Here is a 17,874-nt window from a genome sequence, read left to right as displayed (position 1 = left end):
TGGCCTGTAGCAAGCAGGACACCATGCAGACACAGATGCCAGGAAAAGAAACTTTCCCACTTGAGACACAGTACATACACTTAAAATTTGCAGCTCTTGTCCCTGCAGGTCAGGCAGCATCTGTATGGTCTCTTTGTCCCCCACAAGTTGCCTAAAACTACTTTATAGAAATGCACACACTAGTATGACTTGACTGAGTATTTAAATGCTGTTGCATGAGCTGCATACACTGCAATTTTATGTCAACTGTCCAACACACTCAACATCACTGTATGAGTGTGATAACATTCTTTTTCTTTTTCTTCCTCCCTGACCTGACCAGAGTGCAAAGGAACACTGTGCCTTTGTGAGCGTGGTAAGCGGCAGCCTCTGTGTGTTCCTGGCCGTGTTTGTGCTGGTGTGTACAGAGATACTCTCACAGCGATGGAGGCGTCTACTGGGCCTGATCGTCTGGGCCACACACCTCACCATGGGCTACACATTCATCTTCTGCAGCCCCATCATCCTGCCTTGGGACCAGGTAACCATGGCCAATCAAAAGGGTTTTCGATTTTGGGTTATTATTTTTTTCCTTTTCCCAAGTGACTTTTATCATATGATCCTCGCGCAGACTTTGAGGTCAATAAAAAGGTCTTGGTATGGATTTTCTTTGAGAATCTTTAACAATAAATGCGGTCTACATAGATGTCAACAGCATTATTTCATGATCTGATCTAAGCTGTAGTTCTCTAAATATTTAGCATTTCTATTATTTGGATGATTGGAAATATTTGAGTGCAAAGCATTGGCTGTTAACCATACAGAACCATGCATTAGTTTTTTCTAAGTATTGTTCAAGTTATGTTTTAAGTCTGACCACACTTTTAAGATAAATGAACTCAGCACTCAGTAGAATTGAAGTTAATAAATGTTTAATGTTAAATGTTTCCAGGTGCCTTTCTTCCTCTTCATCATCTTCACCGTGTACACCATGCTGCCGTTCAAGTTGTGGTACGCTGTGGTGCTGAGCGTCATCTCCTCCCTGTCCCACATTATCGCCATCACAGTGCGCCTCACCATTTACAGCAACGAGCCCACTCCTTACCTTCCCAACCAGGTGATATTGGACTGATTCAATTATTATTATGTTTTAGGAATACTTCATATATCAGATTACAGCTGTTACTTGTATTTGGTGAGTGTGTTGAAGGCTTCAAGTCAATATACTGTGTTATTTAAGGTCAATGTTGCTATTTCTGTTTTGAACCTCCTGCTGACTCTTTTGTGTCAATATTTGTGAACTGGAACTTGTGACGAGACGGTAAACACACAATCCAACACCGGAACTGTTGAAGATAAATAGATAAAACACACGAAAAGTGAAAGTATTAAATGATAAGATAATATATAAACCCATATATTCTATGGAGCAGTGGTTCTGTACCTCTCTGAGATGTGACCCACCAAAAAAATCTGGCTGGTGCGGGCGGCGATGAAGCCAAATTCACAAAATGAATTTTTCCTTTTTCAAAGCTCCAACTCATGTGCACAAGACTTTGACTCTCACAAACACAATTCCCTGTCTAAAATATATTTATATATATTTATTCATTTATTTTTTTCCACAACCTTCTGGCAACCCCCAGAAATGATCTTGCGACCCCTGTGCTTCACGGGACTAGAGGATTTCATAAACGATAAATCTAACCATACTGATGAAGAGATGAACACTAATAAAATATTGTTTAATATCAAAAAAAAGCTTAAAATATTATCTAAAAATATATGAGCCAGAGCTGATTAAATGAATGAATAACATGTAGAAGTAAAGCTGTTGACAGAGTATCTGAGTAATGCTGATTTCATCTCTCCGTCCCTGTAGCTGCTGTCCAATGTGGTGGTGTTTCTGTGTGGTAGCGTGGTCGGTGCCTTCCACAAGGTCCTGATGGAGAAAACCCTGAGGCAGACCTTCCAGGACACCCTTAGGTGCCTGAGCATGCGGATGAAGCTGGAGATAGAAAAAAGACAACAGGTTAGTGCGATACAGTGATTTCATACTATAGCTACATTGAAACTGAAAACCTGGGTTAGCTTTCAAAGCCAACACTACGCTGAATATGGACTTATGATTATGATATTTTTAGAATAGTTTAAAATCCTAAAAATAAACATTGATGTTGGTTTACTGTACGAATGTGTGTGAAGAAATGTTATTTGGCAGATGACAGTTATATTAGTCTCTCAACACATTTGGTTGAATTAGGCACACCAGCCAATACTACATATTTTGTTTATCTTTAATAAACAAAATATGGTGGCAAAAGTGTAATGTATATACTAAACTAATCACAATCAGAAGTTTAATACCACTGTTTTACTGTATCATTTGTGATTATTAAACTGACTGAATGGAAACTAACTTTACGAATACTTTTATTTCATTTTTAAGCTTTGTATTTGGCTGGCCTCATAATGACTCTCGCAGGAACGTTTTCATTGCAACTAACAAATCCTTCTCAAATTAGATCCCCCCCCTGTGATGCCTTTTTAAATTAAATGGGTCTGTGCTGACCTGCTTCGACTTCAGAGGCCGATTTTGAAACCAATTTTTCCCTGTTGCGATTTGGCTGCTGCTTAGGATAAGACATAAAACGTGCTGACAGGGAAGCCGCTGTGATGCCCAGCAGGACAGACAGGAATGATATAATCGTTAACATTTAAACCTCCTGTTGTATTTGAATTGTCCCCGGAAAAAAAAGGGAGCCTGGTGCTCAAAGGTTGCCAAAGAGAACAGGGACATAATAGCGTGGTGGGGGGAAAGCTCCAAACGGTCAACTAATGAGAAAGTGGCATTGTCTTCCCACATTAATTCCCCCCCTACCAAACCGTTTCTTGGCAGAATGGCTTTTTAAAAAAAATGGTGTGACATTAACTCTCCCCTTTGAAACCAATACTAATGAAATTGTCTGGGACCGACCTCTCTTTCCCATGAGTCAGAGTAAATGTATGTCGCTGCATGTGCGTAGTGACAACGCAATTTTTCCATATTTAGTATATGGAGTTGAGGTTATTTCAAACAGAATAGATAACTGTTGTGGCAGCGCTATACTATGTGTGACACATCCAACATCTATACAAAGGCCACTTTATGAGAGGTGGGTGTTCATGTTTCAGCCATTTGAACCCTGTGAGAGGTCAGTCAGACTGAATGGGAGCAGTTCAGGTTGCAGTGGAGACGGAGAGAAACACTAAATATAAATTCCCTCAGGTGACGAGTTGACCCTCTTGACCTCTCCCACATTTTGTTTTGACACGACCTGAATCAAAAAGTTTTTTGTTTTGTTTTGTTTACATACTCTTGATGAATCAAAAGTGAAAAGTTAAAAATATTCAGAGCCTAAAACACACTCACCTCTTTGCAATAACACTCCAGAAACCCCATAGGGAAATAAAAGGCTTGTGAGAGCACAATTGACTTTTGCAAAAGGCCACATGGGAAATTTTTCCGACATGTCGGAGCAAAAGACGCTGTGATCTGATGACAAGTTAACTAAACGCTTGTTTTCATGCACAGCACTTTGTCAGACCAAAACTGGAGCAGAGTGGATTGTCATACAACATCGCTCACGTACCACTAAGTGTGGTCGTGTTAGCATCGTGGCAATGGGGTCGTTGTATTTTGTAGAAGAAAGGAGAAGAATCCACGTGGGGAGCAAAACACTGGAGATTCTCTAGGAGTTGTTTTTTAGCATATTAGATTGGGAAGACAACCTGAACAATGACTGGCGTATACAGCCAAATGAAAACTAGACTGCCTTCAAAAAAAGAACGTGAATGTCCTTGAGTGGCCTGGATCTAAATCCCTCTGCAAAATCTGTGTAATGAATTGAACATACTCTAGTTATTCTCTCTCTCTCTCACACACAACACACACACACACACACACACACACACACACACACACACACACACTCCTCATTGTGTGTTGAGCATATGCTAAATGAAGTGTAGGAAGAAAAGATAAAGTACTGACTTGCCTAGTTGAATACTTCAACATCTGTTTAAATGCGAAATATATATCTCATTTTTAAGGACAGTTCTACAACAACACACTTACTTATCAGAAACATGTAGTATAATCCATTTTCAATTCACTTGGCAAATCTTCAAAAGTGGAAGAGTTTAAAGGTGGTGAATGCTGAAGCGATGTATTTTTCACAAATCAACAAGTGCTACTTTATCCATACACACAAGCATTGGTACATCGGCACACAAACTTTACTCCAGGTTCGTATCTTAGAATTTATCATATATTTGTTCTCTCATGCAGTCCGCTCTGTTCACATCCACTTTGTGGTGACTCAATTATTTAAAAAGCATTTGTAAAAAGATTTAATAAGTGTTGACGCGCCCATGATGATCTAACCTGGCGTCCCTCTAATGGTTTGAAGAAGGATTAATCATTTCTTGAGAAGTTGCCTCACCGGATTCCTGTCCTAATAAAAATCCATTGAACTTTGAATACCTCTCAGGTCTTATTAAAGTGCAGGATTGAGTGATTTAAGTAAAGGCATCAGTTTTTAACTTATTTTTCCTGAAGCAAGTTTTGATGTGTTTGATATTTGGAACCCGTTCACGTTTACACTTGTATGAACGTGCTGGTGGGTTCCTTCAAAAACAACACCTTTAAAAAACCAATCTCAAGGGTGTAGAGACGGTACAGCATCACTAACTGGGCTGATACAGGTACGAATTGGTTCTAGAACTGTGGCAGCACTGGAGAAGGGACGAGCACACAGAGGGGTGAAGGTTCCTTCACCATTAACTGTGTTGACAAAATGATCAGGTGAACAGTACTGAACAGACAGATGGTTCATGGCTGGATATTACAGAGTGTTGATGAGGTTGGCCTGAGAGTCTCAGCTTGTGTGTGTGTGTGTGTGTGTGTGTGTGTGTGTGTGTGTGTGTGTGTGTGTGTGTGTGTGTGTGTGTGTGTGTGTGTGTGTGTGTGTGTGTGTGTGTGTGTGTGTGTGTGTGTGTGTGTGTGTGTGTGTGTGTGTGTGTGTGTGTGTGTGTGTGTGTGTGTGTGTGTGTGTGCCAGGTAGACATTTTAGGGCTTTACCACTCATCAAAGTTCATTGAATGCAGAAAGTCAAATAACCTCAACCTCACACTGGCTCACATAAATTGAAGTTATGCAACTAATTGTTAATCGTTCAAGTAGTTTTTATGAAAAAAAAGTAAAAATGCTCTGATTTCAGCTTCTAAATGTGAATATTTTCTGGTTTCTTTGCTTCTCTGTGGCAGTAAACTGAATATCTTTGGTGTTTGGACAAAACTAAACATCATGTTGGAGTTTTGGGAAACACGATCTACATTTTTCATCATTTTATGACATTTTATGGACCAAACAACTAAAGGATTAATTGAGAAAATAATCAACAGATTAATTGATTATGAAAATAATCGTTAGTTGCAGCCCTAGTGTGTGCGTGTGTGTGTGTGAATTGTTGTGGAAATTTCCTTGAGAAATGAACAAATAAATCATACAAATAACAAGTTTGTCTGCAAGTTATATTTAATTGAACAAAGTCAAGAGTACAACAGAGTCTGTTCAGCTGGTTCAGAGCTCATTCACCATGGTAAGGTTCAGAGGTCTGACCCAGATATATCTCAAATACATGATTATATGTGAAATTGACACCACGTGTGTGTGTGTGTGTTTGTTTGCAGGAGAACCTGCTGCAGTCTGTGCTGCCCGTCTATATATCCATGAAGATGAAGCTGGCCATCATGGAGCGACTGCAAGACTGTAAAGACAAAGCAGAGCAACAGCGACTAGTGAAAGATAATAACTTCCACAGCCTTTATGTCAAGAGGCACGAGAATGTCAGGTACAGTACGACCACCTTGAAATACTTTAAATAAAAACCAATCGATATTTGGATTCACTGTCTCATTACTAGGGCTGGGCGATAAGGCTGAAAACTGTGTCACGATATAAGTGTTTCATATCGGGAGTTATCGATAATTATTGATAATTTTTATGACCTAAGAAACACAAACACGAGCCAACGAGATGGCGCAATCAAACGTGATACTGTTACATGATTGGCTATTAGGCATGTCACTCCATACGTTGCTAGGTACCAGAGGACGAGTGCCGGCGTATCTAGCTGCCGGCGTAGCTGGACTCTTTGCACCGGTTTCTTCCAACTAGGAAAAAAAAATTATCGAAACGTTCTATTGAACGCATTTTCTATTGATATTGATTACATGTCTATCGCGATACATATCGTTATCGTTTTATCGCCCAGCCCTAGTCATTACTACTTAAAAAGATAACCTCATCGCGGAAGCCTTATTTGAAAAAATAATACACAAAAAGCAGATTTTCTGGTGGAGATTAGCATGGCTGTTTTTTTGTTTTTTTTTCAAAGCATTGACCCACTTACAGCTCTTTGTTTTGCGAGGGTTTCATTCATTTAGCAAGTGCTGACAGATATTGTGTGGCTTAAAGTGAACTTTGGCAGATGGCTCACCAGCCCTTTTTTTTTGGGGGGGGGGGGGGATGTAGGCAAGACACAGTCTATGCTTTCGGGAATTGCATCATAGTGATCAGCATAACAGTAAAGGTATCAGTCGCGTGCTGCCCATGTTTATTTAAGGGGAGAGTAAGATGGTGTTGACTGATGGGCAGTGCCTCGGACCTATCCCTATAATTACCGCAGCCGGACCTGTCATTAGCTCCGTTGTATATCTCATGGAGCAGCTGGCCGTTCTCAGTCAGGCAGGGGGAGCAGGTTCGGTTCGGTGCAGAGTCTGTGCCCCTCTGCTGGTCAACCGTCGGGCAGCTGTACTCAGACCAGGCTGCAACTTAAATCAGCCTCAGCTAGATGCAGTGTGGCTCATTACCAGATTAATTGCTTTAAAGCCTTGGGTATACTTGAGAGTTTCCATCAAAGCCGAGCTTCTCAATGTCAAATTAAATTTATCCTTTCACGCTGTAATTTATTTTATTTAATTTTTGCGTAGCATTCATCACACAATTGTTGACATTCCCTGCGGTTCAGTGTGATGAGCACGGTGCTCACGGTGGGTTAGAGTTTCTGTTCCCACTTGCTAAGGCGGGGAGGCAGGTGGTGTGTGTGTGCACGCGTTGGGCTATTGTCAAACTTTTTCCATGCATTGTTCCGTCGGGTTCTTTTAGAGGTCAGATGAGATATCATTGTCACTCTGTGGTTTTCTAACTGACAACCTAAATGGTGTCCTAGGTATGGCTGAGTATTGAACCAGACAGGCCTTTTAGTGAGTCACTGTTCGGGTCCACTGGAGGTAAATAAGAGGTGAGCCAGGTGCCTTTTTTCTAAAAACCCAGTTCCCAATTCAAGAGCTATAATGCTCGTGATTGATTTTCATGGGCCGACAAAGCATTGCAGAGTAAAGCATCCTTTTCAATTTGTTGGGCCAACATTTAAAGGACACCAATGGAGTGGTGACCTTTATGACCGGATGTGTCATCTTGACTATTCCAAACCAGTCAGTTGTTTAACGGCCCTCATCACAACTGATTCACTAATCGAAAAGACAACTGTATGGAATGACAGAAGCCAGGGGTGATCTCCCAACAAATCTGGAGCCTGGAGATGTGAATCACAAACAACTACAAACAGACAGATGTTGGACGGATATATTGCTATTTCTGAATTCTACAGTTCTTCTGTTACAATTTGGTCCAAATTTAATATATATATATATATATATATATATATATATATATATATATATATATATACGTATATATATATATATACGTATATGTTGGAGCAGACATTTCTGTTTGTGTACATGTGTTAAATTTTGTTTGTGCCTTTTTTTGTCTCAGTATTCTATACGCTGACATTGTTGGCTTCACCCGGTTGGCCAGCGACTGTTCTCCCAAGGAGCTGGTCATAATGCTCAATGAATTGTTTGGAAAATTTGATCAAATTGCCAAGGTGAGTTGTTTAGAGGTTGTTTTTGTTGTCATTACAGATAACTCGTTTGCAGCCTTATTTCATCAAACTGTATTTTCTCCTTGCCGTTTCTCCTCTTCATCCTCACTCCTGCGTAGGAGAACGAATGCATGAGAATTAAGATCCTGGGAGATTGCTACTACTGTGTGTCGGGGCTGCCGGTGTCTCTGCCCAAACACGCCAAGAACTGCGTCAAAATGGGCCTCGACATGTGTGAAGCCATCAAGTGAGTTTGTGTCCACCATCACCTGTGAACTTAGGACATAGAATGTGTTTCAACTGATTTGTGAAACCTCTCAGAACTTAGATACATTATTCTGTATGAATGGACTGTAGGGCGAGTCCCTCTGAAGAAACACAGTGTCGTAGAGCAATACCTAGAATTGCACATCTTGAATAAGACCAATTTTAATGATGTACCATAACAGGAGAACAGTCAGAAGGAATTCTGACTGAGCCCTTGTGGATAATGTTTCTTTAACCAAGTGTTTAGGTATTGACACAGATGAACATCAGGGCTTCACACAGACACGTGGGAAGTACAGTACAGTATATCATGATGTGGAACTCAGTCTGTTAATGTTGCCTGTGGACGACTTATAGAAACAACCTTCAAAATCCATGAGCTCAAGTGTTGCTGTGAAACTCCTTCAGGCAGGTACGCGAGGCCACAGGAGTGGATATCAACATGAGAGTGGGCGTGCATTCAGGCAACGTGCTCTGCGGTGTCATTGGCCTTCGCAAATGGCAGTTTGATGTGTGGTCACATGACGTCACGCTGGCCAATCACATGGAGTCGGGAGGCCTTCCAGGGTAACGGTTGCAGCACTACTTTTGCATTATGAATTTCATTACCATCTGTACACGATTCCAGTATGTGTTACAGTATATTGTCATATTGCCCTGCACAGAGTCAACATTGCCTGAGGTTCATGCAACCTTTCTCTACACGTCATACACATATCATCACTTACTACGTGGTTATAACAAATGTCTTATATGTGCCGCGTCAAGTATTTGATTTTTTCCCCTGCTCTTCACTCGGTAAGACGTGTCCACATCACAGAGGCGACTCTGAAGCACCTGAACAAGGCTTATGAGGTGGAAGAGGGCAACGGCCACATCAGGGACCCATATCTAAAAGAGCTCAATATTCGCACCTACCTGGTCATCGACCCACGGGTGAGTTCTCTGTCCAGCCTCCTTGAAAATGCGCATCGTGAGTGTGTATGAAAACACCTGCTCTTACGAATATTTGCTGGTGTGATGGTGAATCATAGTAAAAGTAAAATAATTGTGTCATTTTAGTCATTACATGTTTTGAGTATATACTAATAATGTCTTTTTTGTTGTTGTGATCTAAACGCTATAAATCATATTTGATATTTCTACTGTAATGTACTTTCAGGTCATTTTCTAAAAAAAATACCAAGCTGAAGCATAAAGACAATCGCTTTTGTTCCCTGGAATTTTGACCATTACTGCAAAATAGATTTTTTTTAAACAACATTTTCTTCCCCACTGTCTACAAATTTCACCAGATGTGTTTGGATGACCCTGAACAACAGTTGTACCTCTTCTATGCCATTGCTTTGGTTTGTTACCAAATTAATGTAGGGGTAGCCTATTTGAAGTTAACTTGCACTGGTTTTGTGCAATTGTAACCACATTTGTGTGACCCATGCACATACAAACCCTCAACACACAAACTGTGTGGAAGGTTGGCAGTCTGCCACGACTACACAGGAACATACTCTCTCTGACTTTTGGGCCTTGTTGCTTCAGCTGAATGACTGAATTGTACTGTAAATGCAATATGACTTGTCTGTGTGTGTCTTAAGTCTAAGGACCCATCGCTGAACACCCGCAGTGCTACTAAACCTCGTGTGAATGATGGTCTGAAGATGCGGGCGTCGGTGCGTATGACCCGTTATCTGGAATCCTGGGGGGCCGTCAAACCTTTTGCCCACCTCCAGAGCCCAGAGGGCTTCACCCCAGACACCATTGTCAATGGGAAGCCCCGCTGCAAGGTGAGCGAACATATACACATTGTATACAAATCAAAAGCATGATCTCTGTCATATTTCATAATGTGAGGTAATCTGGGAAACAAACAGGAGTGTAAATTACATATAGAACCAATATAACAGGGCTACTTTCTTACCACTGCATGTGCTGATAGAAATGTGGCTCTCTGCATAATGGGAAACTTTGGCAAATGTTTTGTTGTAGAATCACACCCTTCAAAACAGCTGTACTAAATGCACATATTTACGAAGAGTACTCGTGCCAGAGGTGGACGCTCTCCGATCTTTTATTTAACCAATCATTTTTGTTGTTACAAAGTCCCAAATTTTGCTTGCATAGAAATACGAAAGTATTGCCAGCAAAATTTGCTCAGAATACCAAAGGGAAAAGTAAACCGTGTGCAGAATGACCCATTTCAGGCAAATGTACGGTAAAAATGATTTAATTGGATTATAGATATTGATACACTTGGTGAAGGTGTGACCTCATTTTAACCATTGTACACACTGCTGCACTGAAAGAGAATAAATGTTCATGATGACATTTTGTATTAATAATGTGAATCTGCACCAGTACCTACTGTCGTACCCCTCTCTTACAGGACATCCCAATGCGATCGGCCCCCAGCTCCAAGATCCCTGAGAGGTAAGACACTTTGAATTCACATGTTAAGCCCCTAGTTTGGAGGCTGCTCTGATGTTGAAGGTATATTAAACTCTAAGAGTGAATTTGGAACCTGGTCTCGGTAAGAGACGGAATGTGCTCGCACATAATCACCCTGGACGTTGGCCCGTGTAATAACCCTGTTGCTCAACAGCGTCTTGATGGCCATTGCCTTAGCAGGAAAAAGAGTGTCTTCCATCGACTCGCCAAGATGTTTCCATCTGTTCAAACAGTCTGAACTGACCTTCTTCTTTCCATCACATTTTTTATTAATATTGTTATGTAATACAGTATATCATGTATCAAACATTTCATTGAACTATTTCTCTGCCGTCATAACATTGCTGCCAATGTTCAGCTTTTCCCATAGAGGCTATAGAGTTTGAGATGTTTGTTTCATGGGAGATGAGAAATGTTGATAGAATTGTCATAAATTGTTAAGGTTTATTCTGGTAATCTGGGTTTAAGATTCTTGAGAGAATTTTTTTGACGTATAAGCTAGATTTTGAACAATATTCAGTAAACGCATTTATCTATGCTTTTAAGACATTTTCTGGAGTTTGCCGTGCTTGTATGATGAACGCAGCAGCAGGAAAAGTTTTGAAAAATATCCAGAGCAACATTTGTGGACATTTGTGTTCCCACTTACAGCCCCTCTTGAAAAGTTCAGGAATATGTCTGGACTTGAGTGCATGTCTGAAAGCAGCTCTAGAGCCGATGATAATGAAATGGTGCGATGCTCTCATGTCAAAATGGAGCAAAATCTTAAAAAGAAAGATTTCATGTTAAGAAGAGCTGGGGATGTTTTTGGAGCAAGTTATTATGGTGTTCCTAAAAAAGTGCTTGGTTTTTGCATATTAACAACTTACCTCATGCGTGATTATATTATGTCATTAATTCTAGTTTAATGTGTCAGAGTCACGATCAAGCAATTTAAACAAACAGAGGTGGTGATTATAATACTGCATGAAATACCTTTTGTTAGAAAGTGTTTGACGTTACTTGTCCGTGCCACCAAATCAAAAGAAATTTCACAGAAGTAAGTCACAACCTGCAAACAAAACATTCACTGACAGCTCGTGGTGTCGGAGGGTTTGCTCAGTACTAAGGATCGACCGATACAGATTTTTTAGGGCAGATGCCGATACAGATTTTTTTTCCATCAGCCTTAGCCGATGACAGGTACGGACTGCCGATTTTCTTGAGCTGATATTTGGAGCCGATACTACTTTTGCTCCCTCAATTTAATAGTTAAATAGAATTAAATTCAGCGGGTTGTCTCATCTGATCTGAGGTCTTAGTCAAAGTGGGGTTATGGCCAAGGCCGTGGCTCGCCTCCCTGGTTAGAGGGAGACGATGCTCACGTCCCCCTCCCGCTCTCCGGAGGAGAAGGGAGAGTTGGGTACCCGGCGGGCGTGCAGCGCGGCAGCCTAGGGCAGAGGCACCGCGACGGCGCTGGGTAAATGGTTCCAGAGAGAGTGGGGCCGGGCCCGATAGGCGACCGGATCTGCCCTCCCAAAAAAACTATCGGCGGACGTAGCAGTTGCGCATCGGCCGATGCCGATACACGTAAAAAACGCAAACATTGGCCGATATTATCGGCCGGCCGATATATGGGTCGAACACTACTCAGTACAGCCGGGCTGCTGTCATCCCTGCAGAGTGGTGAGAGGGAGCGAAGTCTATCACAAACCCTTTAAATAATCCACGGACAAATTAATCATGGTTATAGCTTGTTGTGGTTCATTATCTTTCTCCGTAGGCGTACAGACAAATGAGAGTAGCCACTGACTCGTGGGAAGGACTCCCCTACACAAACAGTGCGGTGATTAGGAATGATAAGTGTGTCTCCACCCTCGGACAATAGTCGTGTGTTTTACCTTGGAAATTGTTAATTTTATTGATGAGCAGAGGCAGCAGCTGGTGAACATGTCATAGGTGACAGTGCAGTGAGGTGCACCCACTCAGGCTTGATGACATTACAGAGCAGAATTTGAATTAAGTGGTGAAATATAAAAGGTGTGAGCGTGCTTTCACCTGTTCACACAGCGTTATTAACTATTTCACTCTGATTCTATTGGCCCCATGTCTTTGTTCATGATGATTTTGTCTCTGTGTCTTACTGTCTGGCCCTGGCAGCCTTGATGAGTCTCTAGAGGAACCATTCTCCTTGCCTGCACCTACATTCAGCAGCTATAAGTGAGTGGGGCCTTCGTGGCCCACAAGGTCCCTCAGTGCAGTAGTTCTCAACCTTTTGGCTTGTTGACCCCCTAACACAAAATGAGTTGATACTTGATCATAGCCACTTGGTCAAAAGACGGCAAGCTTTCACATGATGTAAACATTTTCTACATCTTTTAAAAAAAGAAAGAAATTGCAGATGGTAACTTAACAATCAGTATGCTGTGTTCAGTTTCCCAAAATGAGTTATTGAAAGAATATTGAATTGATCATTTTTATTGGAGTAAAGGCTAAAGTGACACATTGAATTCCTATATTACAAATACAATTTTAATTTTTTTTTTACCTTTCTGTGACTCACCCAAACCCCTGAATAATAATAGTGGTGTCCCGTCCTCCAGGGTAAGAACTACTGCTTCAGTGGGGAGCCTTGCTGTCCCAACCACTAACCTGAACAGTGGTGAAATACTGTTCCTTTCTCACAGTTTCCCCTCTGCTACCTCTTTGTAACAGGGCAACATGTGATCAGAAACCCTGTACCTTTGGTAGACTGACATGCTCCTATTAACTCTGACCACTGGCTGGGGCTTTTGTGTATCTGGGTCTCTGCATCTGTGGTGAGTGTTTCCTTCCTGGTAGAGTAGGGGGTTTCCAAGCAGAAGCACGGCAGAAACACTCCCGCTGAATCTCACAGAGATCATCTAACACGCCGCACTCTACATCCGGCACACTCCCCTCTATGTCACTCTATAACTCTCTCACAGGCACAGACATCATTTCTCTTTCCCCCCACTAATGCTCAGAATGGCATTAACCAAGTTGCCTCCGAGCGCGGCTAAACGGGACCTGAGTAACCTGCATGACCTGATCTGGTTTTTCCAGCATCTGTTCCAATCAGCCTGCGTGTCTGCCGAGTCCGTCCGTCTGCCTCCTCCTAATTGTCTCTGTGCTTTCCTGCTGCAGGAACAAATCCCAGAAGAGCAAGTTTGACGAGGAGCTGCACAATGAGATGACCACGACCATCGATGAGCTCAGCAGCAAGTAGGTCCCTATGTACAAGGGAGGTTGCACTTCAAGGGCCCATATTGTCCGAATTGAGATTTCTTGGCGTTTTTCATAGTAAATAAGGTCTAGGGGCTCTGTAAGTACCGTAAAACTGTCAAAACGGGCAATAAACAGACAAAAACACACAGCCTGCATTCATAAGCTGCTTTTTTTTTAACGATGCCCCAGGACCTCCGCAGAAATGTGATGTCACAGCTACACGGCAGCTACACAGTCTTCGCCTGCAGCCGTTCCGCCGGCACGGCGCACCCGTCATTTCGTCGCTGAGCTATCAACAACATGAAATGTCGAGGAAATGCTGTTCAGTGGTTGGATGTCAGGAAGCTACATTACTGAACAGGCTTCATTATTATATATTATTATTTAATCATGGCACAGGCTTCCTAAGAATATATATATATAAGAGACCAGTGGCTAATGCATTGCCCAGGAAGCGGCCGACAGGAAGACAGACACGCTGGACAAAGCTATCGGCTCCTGCCCCAGCGGTGGCTCTGGCGTCTTTGGCCAATCAGAAGAGAGGCTCATGTAATATTAATTAGACAGGCCAAAAAGACCTGTTTCTTTGCAGAGCTCCTGAGAAAAGAGCTATAAAACCATACTGAGATAATATTTGGTACTAACAAAAACAAATATATCTAATTAAGGATATCAAAACTCCAAATGAAACGCCAGAGAACTGTACAATATGGGCTCTTTAAATGATTGATTTGTATTTTATTGATGATGAAATACGCCTGCTGTCACATCACTGATTGTTGGCAGAATATTTTATGATTCAGACATTAATAACTTTTGTGATCTCCATGATTTTTCATATAACAAAGAAACTCCAAATTGGTTTATGACCAAATACCAGCAAAACAAAATGACAGTCCTGTCAGCCTCAGCTCTTTGTTTTAAGCACTAATCATTGAATGTTAGTTACTGTGGATCACTGTGGGTTATGGTTACTGTCACACGTCTTCTGTGTGATTGCACGATCCAGATCTTCGTCAAAACTTGACATTTTCCCCGTGTTGGTTACAGCCTGGAGGTTGCTCTTGTTGTAACATGGTGAATTTACCCTTTAAAACAGTCACAGCACAGAGTGATTATCCATTCTTTCTTTCCTTTTCCCTTTTTCACTTTGTTACTTTCTTCCTTTGTTGATTTTGTTCTCCATCATTCCTTCCTTCCTTCCTCCTCCCCAGGCAGTGGTCTAAGACCGAAGAAAGTGGCAGTTTTGATCTGTGGTTTCCAAAGAGAGATCTGGAAAAACAGGTTTGTTTCACGCAAAGCTCATTGATTGATAGATCATTGAAATCATCAACTCTCCAGTTCTCAGTTCTCAAGTAGTTGGACTGTGTTTGAACTATTGCAATGTGTGAACTATGTTTGTCCTTTTTTAAAAACTATAAGAGCAATATCCGGCACACAAACCGTCCCAAATTAAGAGAGGTTGCACTTAATCGCAGTGTCCATTATCCACAGAGACCGAAGAATAAAAATGCATAAGTGTCCAAATACTTATGGCCTGAACTGTATATTTCTACAATGTCATACAATTCCCTCATGCAGAAGTTCAGGTGTGTTCTATGTTTCTTCTTCATAGTACCGAGCCCTGGATTTGCCGACGTTCAAACACTATGTCGGCTGTGCCACCTTCATCTTCCTCTGCATCTTCGTGATTCAGCTGTTTGTGACAAAGGAGTGAGTATTGACCAACTCATCTTATCTAATCACAAAGTTTTGGACATCATTATCCTGCAGTGCACCTGGGAAGAACGGACCGTTTGCATCTTTCTTCCTTGTCCCCGTTGCCCCTGATTTCTGACAAACTCTGGTTTCTATCTCCCCCAGTCGACAGATGTTGGGAGTGTCATTCGGCGTGTTGGTCTGTGTGCTGCTGCTGACGCTGGCCATCTGTTTCGCAGGTCACTTACAGGTCAGTGTGTGGAGTCTCATACTCGCATTCAACATTTAGATATTTGGGTGATTCGGTTTAAATCTCTGCTCTCTTCAGGCAGTTTGTGCCAGGTAATATTTGAGAGAGAAAAAAACCCTGGATGCAGGTCATATGTCAGTGTGAACGGGTCGGCCTTTATTCCAGCAGCACTTGTTGAAGCCCCATGTTGTATAATGATGACCTGGCCCTGACCTGCAAAACGTGTGTGTGGCTCACAAGTGCTTTGCTGTAAATGTGGTATTCAATGAATTCGATTTCTCTTGGCTCAAAGGGGGGAAATCAGATGTGACAATCTTTATATATTATATTCCTGTCGTTTGAAGGCCAAACAAGATAAAAGCCATAAAATACAGCAAGTTTATCAGGCAGGATGCCTGTCTTAACCTTTCTCCCCATTATTTGGTTTTATTCATCAAACAAGAAAGCACAGATGAGGGCTTTTTAAAATAAAGAACAGCTGCTGACCTAATGTTGGTGTTTATAAGGTCAAGAACAAACTTAAAATCTCAAAATACTGTATACACATACATGTGTGTGATGTTCTGCCTCTCTGTTCTTCTTTCTATCTGCATATCATTGAAAACATGACATTTTATGTTTGAGTATTTTACAGTGACCTTGGATTTCTGTACTGTAGTGCAACAACAGGTGTTTGAACAGTCTCCTAGTGTTTTTCTCTGAGTAGGGAGTGAGAGAACCTAGAAAGAAAAAAATGATCAATCCAAAATCCAATAAAAGGGTTCACAGGTCAAAAATGGGGCAATATATAACGGGAGGCAAGAACTTGGTGGGGGCTGTGACTCAGATGGGAGAGCTGGTTATCCACTCATCACAGCGTTGGCAGTTCAATCACCGGCTCCCCCTGAGCAAGACACTGCACCCCAAGTTGCTCCTGATGGCAGACATTGTCTGCCATTGTTGTGTTTGTGTGAATGAGAGTCAAACACTTTAAAGCGATTTATAAACCGCTAACGAAAAAGACACATTACCATTTACTTGGTAAATAAAGGCAATGATGGTTTGAGTGTGTGTGTGTGTGTGTGTGGTGTCTGCGTATATGTGTGCGAATGGAGACATGCCATAGAATCCATCCCCTGCATTTCCAGCGCCGCAGCTTTCTATAGCTAACCTACTGAGTTGAAACCTGACATTCAGTTGAGGGCACGGAGGCGTTTTCTCCACTCGGGAGTCGGGACAGATTCCTTCACTGTAAATAGCCAGTCACACACACACGTGATGTCTGGAGAGATGAATGACCGTCTAAGAGTCGTCTTGTCTTTGAGTCCCCGCCTTTCTCCTCACTTCCCTTTGTCCTCTGCAGCGCCTGTTTCCTGAGAAGCTGTCTCGCTGCCAGTGGCTGCCAGCTGTGTCGGAGGCGGTGGTGAAGCGGCCGTGCGTGCGTCTCCCTCTGGCCACCATCACTGCTATGGTCATTGTTATCTTGGCGGTGTTCAACCTGGTAAGACTGCACTTGATGTCGAGTGCTAAGAGAGGGTCATTTATGTTCTCTGCTATTTCTACCCGGGCTACACTTCATAGTTGCCATGCCATACTTCAAAGCACTCAGTGCCCAGTGCCTGATTGTCAGTCAGATCTTTTTTTATCACCCCCCCCCCCCCCCCTCCCCCCCCCCCCCCCCCCCCCCCTCCCCTGCAGTGCTTCGTCCAGTCTCGTGTGACAGGAAACATTGCCGACCTGTGTCACACAAACCATTCCCACGAGCAGGGATTAGATGGAAGCCTCTTCTACCTGCCAGTGAGTGATGGATTTGTTAACCATAGAAAATGATTTAATTGAATGTGTTTGTTTTGTTTTTTCACATCGGACTGGATTAAATAGTATTTGCAAATGTTCCTGCTTTGTATTTAAAGGACCCTTATTGTCACCTTTTCTGTTGTTTTATTTTAAGTTCTGATATCCTTAAGAAGAACATCTCAATATGGTTTTATAGCTCTTTTTAATGAGCTCTGCAAAGAAACAGGTCAATTCGGGCCT

General features: G+C 42.0%; 1 protein-coding gene across 4 annotated transcripts in view; it reads left to right on the top strand.

The window, feature by feature from the left end:
* Positions 1–17,874, top strand: part of adcy7 (adenylate cyclase 7) — a 55,984-nt gene that overhangs the window by 31,367 nt on the left and 6,743 nt on the right. For 3 of the 4 annotated variants that reach the window (XM_047331469.1, XM_035629534.2, XM_035629535.2), the window contains exons 3-19: positions 323–520; positions 932–1,096; positions 1,862–2,011; positions 5,713–5,873; positions 7,865–7,976; positions 8,093–8,220; positions 8,649–8,807; positions 9,044–9,176; positions 9,836–10,024; positions 10,624–10,667; positions 12,825–12,884; positions 13,830–13,907; positions 15,125–15,194; positions 15,526–15,623; positions 15,774–15,858; positions 17,201–17,338; positions 17,536–17,634. In XM_047331469.1, coding sequence (XP_047187425.1) covers positions 323–520; positions 932–1,096; positions 1,862–2,011; positions 5,713–5,873; positions 7,865–7,976; positions 8,093–8,220; positions 8,649–8,807; positions 9,044–9,176; positions 9,836–10,024; positions 10,624–10,667; positions 12,825–12,884; positions 13,830–13,907; positions 15,125–15,194; positions 15,526–15,623; positions 15,774–15,858; positions 17,201–17,338; positions 17,536–17,634 — 2,067 coding nt within the window. The remainder of the gene's footprint in view (positions 1–322; positions 521–931; positions 1,097–1,861; positions 2,012–5,712; positions 5,874–7,864; positions 7,977–8,092; positions 8,221–8,648; positions 8,808–9,043; positions 9,177–9,835; positions 10,025–10,623; positions 10,668–12,824; positions 12,885–13,829; positions 13,908–15,124; positions 15,195–15,525; positions 15,624–15,773; positions 15,859–17,200; positions 17,339–17,535; positions 17,635–17,874) is intronic. The other variant, XM_035629537.2, reaches the window with a different exon arrangement.

This window comes from Scophthalmus maximus, chromosome 4, assembly GCF_022379125.1.
Source record: "Scophthalmus maximus strain ysfricsl-2021 chromosome 4, ASM2237912v1, whole genome shotgun sequence".
Lineage (NCBI taxonomy): Eukaryota > Metazoa > Chordata > Actinopteri > Pleuronectiformes > Scophthalmidae > Scophthalmus > Scophthalmus maximus.
This window is presented reverse-complemented; position numbering and strand designations above follow the sequence as displayed.